Genomic DNA, 12,670 nt, shown 5'->3' with positions numbered 1-12,670 from the left:
TTATCAACTGAATTAACGAAGCAGACTTTTTATGTGGAAAAAATTGCTTCCTCCATTTCCCTGGAAAAATTTTAAAGAAAAATGATCAATTTTTTCTCGACTGTAAAATATAAGATTAAATGGATTATTAATTAATCAAAATATGTTGCGACTGTTTTCTCAGCCTCTTTTTTGATTTTGACCCGTTCATATTGTTGGTCTAAAGAACTCATTGAATATCTTAACGATTCTAGATAAAGAATCAATCGTTACTATTAATAACTCCACAAGGATAAATAAAATTGGTGCTCAAAATTCTATTAAAAAAAACTTGAGTAACGTTCGTCATAGGGTATCTTACTAATATATAAAGCAAATTCGCTTAAACCGTTGTAATCTCTAGCCACGAAAACTACGGAATCGATTTTAGTGAAATTTTGCACACTGATTCATAATACTTCCTAGATGGTTTTAGTATAGTTTTTATCTTAAAAAATAAAATAACATTAGCAATAAATTAGCTCAAAGTTTTGCAAAAATACGCCAACTTTTCACTTTAGTTCAGTAAAATCCGCTAGGTGGCGTTGACATAAAATCGAAGCTACCTGCAACATAATTCAATAAGTGTGGTTATAGTAGGTCGGAGCGTCTCGATAGTGATGATGTCGAGCTTTGGTAGTTCAACGAGCTGAATCGAGAATGCTGATGACAGTCTTGCAGCTTGGTATCCTGGTTACGGACGACACTCTTCTTTAAGGAGGAAGGGACGTGGGTGTCCATTCACCCTGAATCTCCACAAATGCTATCAAAAAAACAAAATTACTTCCAACCGATGCCGTCTCGGCCACAATATCAGAAGACATATCTAGCCAGAGCACAATCTGCACCAACTCTTCAGGATTGTGTGGCAGTCCCACCATCACAGCTGGTGCAGTTAGAGAATTTGTGGCTACAAATATAAGCAAGAGAAAACAGCTCTAAGGGGCACTTGTATCCACAACGGCTACCTTCTTGGTCGTCGCGTCCCCAACGCGCTTACCCACATGTTCCCGTCTAACGATGAGCGGTTGGTTATCCGGGGAAGGACCCGAGACAAGATATTCTTAGGTCAGCGGCGTACCTTCCTCCATCACAGTCTCCGTACATCGAGATTCCCAGGGTAAGAATCACGCAACCCGTAGCCAGCTCTTTATCATCATGAATAATAATAAAGAATAGCCTGGATGGCTTACCACTGGCTCTTTTTAGGGCCATTATAAGTATTTACGTTCCCTACTTAACCATCAATTTCATTTGTTTCTTTTTGTTCTTTTTAGGGGCCACCTAAGTGTAAACTACCTTGCCAACAAATACATTTTTATTACCATTTCCGGAAGCGATTCGTCGACTAAAATACTATATCAACTAAAGACGGGCACTATTAAACCAAGTCAGCTATTCACTAGCAGACGTCACCTAAGGAGTTGTTCTTCGCAAGGCTGGAAACCCCGGTGACCGACGACCCTATACTACCCTCTTGACTGTAAGCATTCAACTAGGAATCACTGATCCTCTCCAAGGTCTGCGTTAGGCAAACCTACAACAGCTATAAAGGAAAAAAAAACTTGAGCCAACGGGACAGCCTCCACTGGACAAGTATCACTAACCAATCTCCCCATCTGAAATCACTAAAACAACTGAATCTGCAAATAAAAAAGGTTATTTAGACACCAACGTCTTTGACGTTATACCGGGAGACGTTGGGAAAGAGCACTACAACTAGCCCCAAAGCTTTGGACTTTGTAATTTTTCTCCCAATCAGTCTGTGTCTTCAACAGCAAGCCAGAAAAAATCACCCTGAGGTATCCAGACAGTCACAATTGCTGTTAACTGCAGTCAAGAAAGAGTTAACTTAAGAAGCTCACCGGTCTTTTTTAGGGCCATCGGACGTCGAACTACCTAGCCATTAAATATATTAAAATTAACAAAGTTGACTGAAAATAGCTTTTAGGGGTCATAAAGGTCGTAAGCATGCCAATAGTCGCAAAAGGGTATATTGGAAAGAAAACTTCAAATGTATCTTATGAATACAATTTGAGGCGTCAAGAAACTGACGCAGAAAATTTATCTAGATTGAAACAGCAGCGTTAAAATCGACAACTAAAGAGTCTATTACGTGAGAGATCAGCTTTTCATTGTACCCTCACAACAATTTCTGTAATCTTCAAAGATCCTTCTTCAGATTTTTTAATGAGTAGAAAATATAGTTGTGTTTTTGTGGCAATTAAAATGTAGGGTTTAAGGTCCAGGACTTTGTTGCTCTGGTAATAAAGTTGTGAGATATGAGAGATAAAATATTAACAGCTTTAAAAAATAGCCGTTTTCGTGAATTACACGGGAGAAACTGTATATTAACGGCTTCTTATGGTCACCGATTATCTTATGGCATACGGAACGCACGGTTCTTTTTAGCATAATTATTTTTTTTGAATTCTTACACCTTATTGTGTGACCAAATAAACTATATGGATACCGAAAAAATATGTTTTTAATAAGAAGATTTCCGTTCTGAGATGTGTCAGGAATATGTATAAAATTTCTAACTGAAAATGTTTCACATTACATGTCAACATACTACGGTGTTTTATTTCGTAAGTCTCGGGCAGAGCCGAGACGGGAGGCTGCTAGTTCTATATAACGTGAATGAGATAACGAATCTTGAAATCCAAAGTTCCACTGATTCTCATAACTTGAAAAATTTTTATGTTACAATAAATTTTTTTTCACTTTTTACTGTGAGACGACATAGTTCGATCACATAACTTTTATTTATGTTGAGTTAGTACGCAGAGACTTTCAGAGATTCTTTCACAGGGAAAGAAGTAGATCTGTTGAATCTTACCTATATCTTGTAATGTCTTTTTTTTTTTCGGAAGCAAATCCAACTCTGCTGTCCATGCTATTAATTAACAATAAACGCCCAAGTTGAGATTAACCATTTTGCAGTAGTTGCCAAGAATATAATACATTATTACATAGATAAAAATTTTAAAGGCACGAATTATATTTAAGAGGTCATTAAACGTATAAAAGAAGTGATGATAATTAAGAGTTGGGAAATATATGGCTGGATGTGCAACCAGCTGCCAGTTTGTTCTTCCATGTACGAAATACAGCAGGTTATTTCGAAAAAACTTTTAAGCCTAACATGCTGAATATCAATTGCTAAATGTTCCCGTTGAAATCTGGTCATTGGGTACTACTCTAAAATAGTATTTACTATTACTGGCCATAAAAAATCGATCAATTTTTTTACTCAGGCAGTGTGGTATTTCATTATTTATGCAAGGACAGACGGCAATATTCTGCTATCTCTTCAATGCTTGAATTAATAATCACTTTACTTAGAGCAGTACTCCTTATCTTAGTTTTTTTCATTTATTAGTTATCATTATACTTTTTACTGTAACTTTTATTACGATAGAAAATTTGTTGTTTAGTTAAGTAAAATTATATGTATACGTTAGTTTTTTTTCGTAAGTTTCGTCTTTTTAGTCAAAGTTCACCGGTTGATAATTTTTTTTTTTACATTCTTGTTCATTTAATAATTGTTAAGTTAACCTGTATCAATCTTATTTTGTTAAACAGTGCCGCTAATCGCTAAGTTCACGAACAAACGGAAAGCTCAAGGTTTGATGAGCCATCCAGACATGCCTGCCAAACGGGCCAATAATTCCAAAATAGCTCCGGAATTTCCGCGAAGTGATGGTAAGTAGCAAGTTTTATTAGGCAGTTTGTCAGTGTATTTTTTAAATTCTATCAAATTTGCGATAAATCGCTCTAAAACTCTATCAAGTAAAAAACATATTTAAACTCCACATTATAAGAATATCCCTACAGGCATGCTTGTAGTTTTTACTTTTTTTCGCATTAAAAGCTTTAGGTAATTTTAGTGAAGCGCTCATTCTTTTATTGGCAGCGATTCCACTGAAAAATAATAAAAATCGTTTTTTCTCCACAGCTCCACTAAAAAACATAAACCAGGCACCAATAGCGCCAGTCAAGCAGGAGTCGGCTCTACAATACACGTGTAGACGAAAACTGGATTTTTCGGAACCAGAAGGTATGTTTTTCTATTTTTTTTTTTTTAACAGACTTTTCAGCCGACATTGAAAATTATTATAACACATATAGAATATGTAATAGTTTTCGCAGTTGTTACAATAGTATGATTAAAATAATTCAATAAGAGCCTATACATTTTGTAGAACATAAGTACTCTGTTCATCACCTACTACTCCAAACTAGTAAAATTAACCAGTAATTAATTTTTTTTTACAGCTCCACTTGAAAAAAGCCTCGATATCGTCACAGCAGCTGTGATAACACATAATCATCGTCATTTGGCCTCAGAATTGACTTGCAGACGCAAGTTAGATTTTTCAGATGATGAAGGTAAGTAATTTTTTTGTGAAAAAAACTTTTCAGCAGGTATCGAAAACTACTCAACCAATTTTGCTGAAATTTTGCATACCGATTTTTGACCTTTCTTGGATGGCTTACGAATATTTTTGTTCTTTAAAAAATTAATGACTAGAGCAAGAAATAAGCTCAAAGTTTTTCAAAATCACGATAGATTTGCGCTTGAGTTGATGCGTTCAGCTGAATTCGCTAGGCGGCGTTGACGTAACATTAAAACCATCTGCAATTGAATTCAATAAGTGTGATTATAATAGGCCCGAGCAAAGTAGTTAACACATAGTCGCTTAACGACAGTGCATAAAGCCTAGGGCTATAATATGGACAAGCGACTTACACCAAACTCCATCCTGCATCATCATGATTGACGAGTAGCTACCAATAATAAGACGATCTGAATGATAACGTCTCCGGCAAAATAGCAGGATACGTCTATCCAGAATACACTCTGCTTTAGCTGTTTAGGGTGTTGTGGCCATTATTCTAACTTACCTGGTGCTGCTACTAGAGCAGATTATATTACAAAAGTAAGGCAGAGAGAACTACCTTGAGTTTGGGAAGCCACTCCAGCCTCCTCAGTGGTTTGTATGTAACAGTGCACTTTCAGCCCAAATCGACGTGTTCACGTCGACGAGAGCCTATCTTGATACAACGCACTAAAATCACCTTCAGACACCTACAATCCCTCAAACGCTAAAACACAACTTTCGATACCACTGCTTGGCTCAGCTCCACTCTTCCAATGTAACTCTTCACCTAGAGGAGGCCCTGCTGCGGACTGTCCGTCGCGAAGCAGACAGTTCCCAAGGGCAATGACCAGGATATCACTGCTATCCACTTATACAAATGAATACACTAACATAAATTTCACCTTTGGACTACTCTTTATTTCATAAATAGATAATTAATAATACAAGTTAATATTCTGTATATTCAATAATGCGCAACGTTTTGGTAGCCGATTGCTACCTTTATCAGGTGCCTGAAATAGTTTATTAAAATAATGATACATACAGCAAAGTTTACAAAAAGGTCCTTATTATGAAACATTTAATATAAACAGTTACCTTAACAACTATAAGTGTGTTAAACATTTCACATAGTGTTCGTCAACGATTTCAATACGCTATCCATAAACACTCTAAAAAATAATTAACAACGAAGGAACTGTTTCAAAAATTAGAGGCTATACAAACATGGTTATGAGAGTATCAACAAGAAAAAGAAATTAGGTACCTTGTTTTCTTGATACAAAAGTATAAATATGTGAAAATTTTAACAACAACATAAAAGAACAAATTGTAGTTGTATGGTATAAACATTGTTCAAATAATAAACAGGTTCAACTAAAAATATCTCAGTAATATACGATGACTAGAGCATAACATAAGAACGACAAATATAGTAAGTAGAGGCACAGTGTCAATACATACATACGCAATAATACTTCCGTTCACAATGACCCAAAGAGAGATACAGCCGCAAAATATGAATGTCACCCAAAGGAGTAAAAAAAAAGAAGACAAGATTGTAGAAGACGTAATAGTAAAAAAACTTAATGGTCTTAGTAAAAAATAATTTTAACAGAAACAGATAAATTTAAAATAAAATAAGAAGATGAAGAAAACAAAAATTGAATTGTTATAGTACTGGAAAGTTAATTTTCAAAATTTGTATAATCGAGTTGTATACACTCTTCAAGCTCATTGTGTCTTCTTTTCTGTTTACGGTTGCGCTCTGTGAATTAGTATGAATCATCTCTAATATAGTCCTTTTCCTCCAGTTACTCTCTTTTTCTAAAATTCTAAAATTTTTGAAGCCAAAAATATGGGTATAGTTACACATGTGATCAGTAATGACAAAATTTTTATCTAATTTTTTAGCATTTTTTTCATGTTCAGCAACTCTAACAGAAACATTAAGTTTAGTTTCACCCACATATGAGGCGTCACAGTCAAGGCAATTAATCCTATATACTACATTAGTTCGATCTGTACCTCTTTTTGTAATTTTTTAAAGTGAGTTGGTGATTCTAGGGACGGTTACAATATTAAACTTACAAAGATTCTTAGAGATATTCTCGATAACAAAATCAATGTATGCGATAGAAATAACTTTTTTACTACTTAAATCAGAGTGGGAAGAAGGGTTCCCTCTGGATGAGTGTTTTTTGTTAATAAAATTAATTTACTTATTAACATACGTGTGGATTAAAGTTTCCGGATAGTAATTGATGGTTAGATTTTTTTTTATTAGTGTAATGTTTTTTTTTATAAAATGACTTATCAGCAAGTAAAATAGCTTTATCAACTGATGTGTATACCATCCTGATTTTCTGATTACGGGGATTGTTAGAGCAAAAATTGAGGAACCTGCCTGAGAAAGTTGACTTCTTGTACAAATCTGTGATTAATTTGCTATGAATTCTTAAAAATTAAAACTTCGAGAAAATTTATAGTGTTATTGGATTCACATTCATAGTAAAATTTTAATCTATTGCGATAACCATTATATACCGTAATGATTTCTTCAACTTTTTCTGAAGGGATTATATTGAGTATATCATCAACATATCTGCCATAATAAACTGGAGTGGGAGAAATTTTTCTCAGACATTCCTCCTCAAGGTCAGTCATGACTATAATCAGCAAATGTAGGCAAAACTGGGCTGTTTATTGATAAAAACTCTCTTTACTTACTTTTTATTTATTTACAATAGATGAACACATCAAGAGAATAACATTACTTATTTCCGGCGCTGATTTGCAAGTCACAGATTTATACACACGCCTCTGTACTCATACACCCACACCCGCATACCTATATACATGCACACGCACACCCAAAGTTCCCTACACGCGACCTAGAGAATGGCTAACTCCAAGGTTACGACGACCACGCGAACACTTGACCACGACAAAACGCCTTCAAACACGAGCTACCTCACGTATCAACTCGATGACGAAAACACACACTACCCATCCTCTCTTTGTCCACAGGGTGTTCCACCGTTGGCCTCACCCACCGGTTTACCGAGTCTCAGACGATGCTGCGAACTTGCTTACACATACACACACTCTACGACATCCTACCGTAACGGTCAGCTGGCCCCTCGCTGGCTGCCGAGACTCAGTCACCGCTTCGCTTTGAATACACACACACACACACACACACAAAAACACACTCGATACACCTCTTTAATGCGCAGTGCTACAGTTCGTCACCCCGAATGCATCGGTTCACACCCGCCAAGATTCAACGATCACGCCCACCAAGCTTCCCGACCCGAACGTCTTCCCCTCGAACAAACTAACTCTCGCCTTCTCACTCTTATAGCAACCTCGTCTCCCCCCCCTCCTTGTGTACACTTCTTAATCTTCTCCTCAATTATGAAGAAAGCCACAGTACTAGCAACCACACACGCTCATCTACACGCCCGCTTTTAACTCTTATCCTCGACACATCTTACTATCACACAACCTCACCTCGGAGCCACATACTATGTTCCTCTCTCTCACTTTCCCACTGGTCGCTAACCTTACCACGCATAACGCGAATCACCTCCAGACCCTCATCTCCAGGGTATAGATGCGGGCGTCGTGTCCTCATGATGTCGCCCACTGCTATCCAGCCTCTCGTAATTGCGTAGTCTCAAGCCAGGCTGCAGATGAGGTCTTCCGTAGGTCACCATGAGCTGGTGAACGGACGGAGGTTGGCCGACGTCCCGATGGCGAACGTGGTCTACATTCTTTCCTCTCGAAGGAGTCCTTTCGGTCTCCCTGCTTGCGTCGTACTGCCTCAAAATCTCTTCTTTCTCTTTCTTTCCCCTACTTCGCTTATACGACCTAGCTCGCACACGTCTCGTTTTTCCCATTAACTACACGTTTATACACATACACTCCCTATTCCCGGCGCATTACAATTTCACAAAAGACACGGTAAAAATACAATCAATAATTACAATAACCGCTACAAATCTGCATCCCATCTACTTTTCTACTAACCTAAGGATTCACACTAAAATGTACATATATATATATATACAAATATGTATACATATATATATATATATATATGTATACATATATATATATATATATATATATATATATATATATATAAAGATCCGCGCACACATTATTAACGTTAACATCACTTTGTGTCCTTTAATTACACATTTCTTCTTACTACTCTCGCTTTTCCCGCTCACACTTCTCTTGGCTTGTCTCACCGGCTATATTTCTCCGTCAACAGCTCCTCTTTCCTCACATGAAACATAAAGAAAAACAAACACACCTACGGAGGGCATTAAAATGAGCCTTAATCGTTAAATTTTACATTGAGTCAAGTTTTGATGTTTTTCGGATTAATATAAAAAATGACTCCGTCATACGTAGGAACGGCATGTCCATAGAGGTTTTCTACAGGCCGACTTTTTAGACACGATTGCATGATAACTTAAAGCACGCTTAACGGTCTTAAAATTTAAATAAATCATTTTAAGGAAATTAGAATACTTTAAGTATTTACCAAAAAAGTATTTCAATATTTTTCATCGCACGTTTAGCCCAGTTATATGAAGCGAAACCATCCAACAAATTTTAGCTTTGCAAGAAGGTTTGGGAGTATCATTCAGAGAGTCGAGGAACGGGGAGTCCCCCCTGCCTGCACATTTAGACACCCTTTACCGCGCACCCCATGTTGCACTCAACAAACTTGAAACTGTACGTCTGTAACTGCTTATATTTTTGAAAAATGCCTGGCAAGGCTTGATTTTTTTTTGTCGACCATCTTACTTTTGTACTGATCTAGTGTATCTATAGAAACATTTTTTTTTATTCCAACACATTTAGCATATACCTTAATTAAAATTCAAATGGTAAACCTAACCTTGCTCTCTCATAAGAGACCGTGTAAAACTGTCAATATTTTATAATTTTTTTTTTGTCGAAAAGTTCCCCTGGTAAAAAATACCATCCCCTGGCTACAAATGTAGTAGTGCCTTAACAAGAATTCTAAATAAAAGTTCTCGAATAATTTTTTGGCAAGTTCTATTACTTAACTGTGAGCTAAGATATAGCCAAAAGAGCAAGTTGTAAAATTCATAGGAAAAGACCTATTTTTCAGTTTTTGCTCATACCCGATTTTCTTGCTGTAACGTTTTCCAAGGCCAAAAAAATGGGCGAGGTACGGGCCCAACAAAATGTTTACATCAAAACGAACAGATTGACATCTTAAGGTTCTATATTTATTATGCTCATTGATAGTGTGATCTAAGTAAATATCTCTTGATAGCTTTTATTAAAATATCAACATGTATTCACCTTTCAAAGACTTTTTTTTTTACTATCAATCTTGAATCTTCCCCTACTTTTTATGATTGTTTTTAATGTAAAATTAGACGCTCTTTATCAAAATAAAACCTAATTGATCAAAAATTTGGGGAACGCACTGAAAAATGCATTTCTTATTTTCAAGTCAATTTTTTATAGTCACATTAGAGAAAGATAAAAATAAATGTAAAAATTGAAAACAGCGTGGAATTTTACAAAAAAACATCTTTTTTTAGAGTTTTCTGGAAAAAAGATGTTTTTTATAAATCTACTGTAAATTTGCTGCTGGCCATGAATAGTTGAATGTATATTTTGTTTCCATGAGGAATATTTTTATCAAAAAAATTTTATTTTGATAAGAGTTAAAATGTTGCGTCAATTTTACTTTACTTTAATCGAGTAATCTTAACTCATTTTTTTTTTAATTCACATAGTCAGCATTTTTAATTCTTATAAAATATGCTTATTCTAGGGTACGCCTTTACTTTAGCATCGTATAACTTTTAAAGTGACAAAATTAATGTATTATTTTTTTTTTCTGCCCGACAGCGCTGCCTGAAGTGAAACTCGAAAAAAAATCAGCTTTGAAACGGAAAGCCTTAGAATCCGTCAATTATCAAGACATGCCTGCTAAAAGAACGAAGACTTATGGCCAGACACTGGAATTGCTGCAAAATCATGGTGCGTATATTATTTTACACAGACTTTATGTAATTCATAAAAAAATATATTTAGTCTTCGGTGAAACCTATATTGAAATGATATAATGAAGTTTGAAAACGTGTATCTAGTTTATGATAAAATCATCATACTTTCCAACCATAAGGCATAAAATGTATCTCTACAACTTATACTCAACTTGCTTAAATAAGCAAACAAACAATTCTTGTCATGACTGCACCATTTACAAGTTACACTGTTTTTAATTATATAATATTATTTTTAGTTCCATTTCACTAAATATCAAAATAAGCAAATTTTTTTCGATAAGATTATTTATCATGCGGAGAATAAGTCACTTTACTGAAAAAGATATGGAATATAACTTTACTGGGGCATAAAGTACAAACATGAACTTCCAAAGGGTGGAATCGTTGTATGTTTTTGTGCCCAAGTTACATACTTACGTCGTTTTCCGTTTCAAGAATGCAAACTGCAATTGTAGGCACACTTTAAGTCTAGTAAATCACTTTCGGCTCAAGGGCAGAACTTTGGATTTGAAGAGTGCCAAGTGAGATCATGGGCACAAAATGCCACTTTGCACTCTCGGAAAGAAAAATGACTTTGCACCTTGATCTCAAACATACAATAACTTCACCTTTCATGCAATATAATTTAACTTTGCACCTTTGGTGCATAAGCTGCTTTTTTACTACTTATAATGTATATAAACATGTTGCAAAGTATTTCAACATTGTTCTTACACTTTGCTTCGTGTAGTGTTAAATGCATTAATGAATTTTTAAAAATAATCAACTACAAAAACGACCTTTTTATTTGAATCTTGAAAATAAAACTTTACAAGGCAAAATGTTAAGATATTACATTAGGATAGTCTACTTTTTAAGAAAAAAATCCTCAACACTAACTAGATATAATTTTATAAATTTGTGTTATATAAATGTCAATTTTCCGGAAATTTACATTTGTATGGTCTACATGTGACTCTTATTCGGTTTAATTTTATTTTTTATAGATCAAATGCTACATATACGTGCAACCTCAGAATTAAAAAATGTAAAGCGACAAACTAACTAAAAATATTATCTTTCTCTTTCTTGCGAGACAATGAGGACTAAAAATACGAGCGTAGTATAGAAAAAAAATTCAAGTTAGAGTAATATATTAAATAACCATTCAACACTTACAGCATGTTGAAAAAATGTTTTTCCTACTTTAAGCATTTTTGAGGGGTTGGTTGGCTTTTGGTAGAAAAAGCAGTGTTCGGCATACAAGTGACATGCGTCTAGGGCTACTTAATGGTTCCTTAGACCGCAAAATGGCCACAAAAGCGGTGTCACTTTTGGGACGAAAACTACCACTTTTTCCGAAGAACTTTTTACGATCCAAAATAAAAAAAAGTATTTGTAGAAGATTAAGGATAACACATTTCCTGTTAGAAAATTAATCATGAGTAAAGTGATACAATATTAACAATATGTTAAAACCTTCTGATCACTTCAGCTCCAGGTACGCACGATCATCTGGATTGGGCTAAACTATGGAATAAACCTTGTGGACGAAAACTGGAACTTCCAGGTCCGTAATCTGTTCAACAAAACCAATTTAATTATAATTTTTTTGTTATAGTTTTTTAAAGAGAATGGAAGTTACATATTTTTTCTCGATTTTTGCCCTATAGTGCAGTCTGAAAACAAATCACTGAATCAACGCAAACCTCCAGGTTTCGTAAGCCATCAAGATTTATTAACCAAACTTCGGAGAATTTCCAGATGGACTCCAGAGTTTGTTAAAAATGAAGGTACGTAAATTGTCATTATGTTAGAAAGTAATATGTAAATTTTTTACTTCAATTCGAATATTTGAAAGATATTCTTACTTTTTTACCTTATCCTTGTCAGCTATAGGTGACTCCGAGATGATTGTATCATCAAATTTTTTGTTAACATCAGTTTAACTTCCTTTTTTTCATTTTGATAGTTATTGACTTGAAACACTCGTACATTTCGTGGCAACACTCGAATAAAAAAATTGCTTTTGTCTTTTGCTGAAAACTTTTAGTTTTTCAGGCACTTTCCTTATTTGAGTTTTATCGAGCTCAACTATGTTTTTGTCATTTCTGCTCCACAGAGACGATAGAAGATTTTTATGCAGCAGCACGTGAACGGACATTTTATGCGCAAGAATATCTACGAATGGTTATAAGATGTTGTGAAGAG

At 35.1% G+C, this 12,670-nt stretch overlaps 1 protein-coding gene across 1 annotated transcript; it reads left to right on the top strand.

The window, feature by feature from the left end:
• The first annotated feature begins 3,668 nt into the window (after nt 1-3,668).
• Nucleotides 3,669-12,037, top strand: LOC149375869 (uncharacterized). Its single transcript, XM_089597224.1, has 5 exons — nt 3,669-3,726; nt 3,980-4,081; nt 4,300-4,413; nt 10,320-10,451; nt 11,955-12,037. Exons 1-5 carry the CDS (start codon nt 3,669-3,671, stop codon nt 12,035-12,037), a joined length of 489 nt encoding a protein of 162 aa, XP_089453350.1.
• The last annotated feature ends 633 nt before the right edge of the window (nt 12,038-12,670 follow it).

Source organism: Copidosoma floridanum, unplaced genomic scaffold, assembly GCF_036245765.1.
Source record: "Copidosoma floridanum isolate Cflo_tuat_1 unplaced genomic scaffold, Cflo_Japanese_pri ptg000004l, whole genome shotgun sequence".
Taxonomy (NCBI): Eukaryota; Metazoa; Arthropoda; class Insecta; order Hymenoptera; family Encyrtidae; genus Copidosoma; species Copidosoma floridanum.
Note: the sequence above shows the minus strand (reverse complement) of the source record. Positions and strands in the feature narration are given on the sequence as shown.

Excerpts from the sequence above, each read along its gene's own strand:
- LOC149375869 (XM_089597224.1), top strand. The coding sequence starts at position 3,669 with ATGCCTGCCAAACGGGCCAATAATTCCAAAATAGCTCCGGAATTTCCG. Across the intron at positions 4,414-10,319 it reads AGATTTTTCAGATGATGAAG|CGCTGCCTGAAGTGAAACTC; the intron begins GTAAGTAATTTT and ends TCTGCCCGACAG. Across the intron at positions 10,452-11,954 it reads GGAATTGCTGCAAAATCATG|CTCCAGGTACGCACGATCAT; the intron begins GTGCGTATATTA and ends TGATCACTTCAG.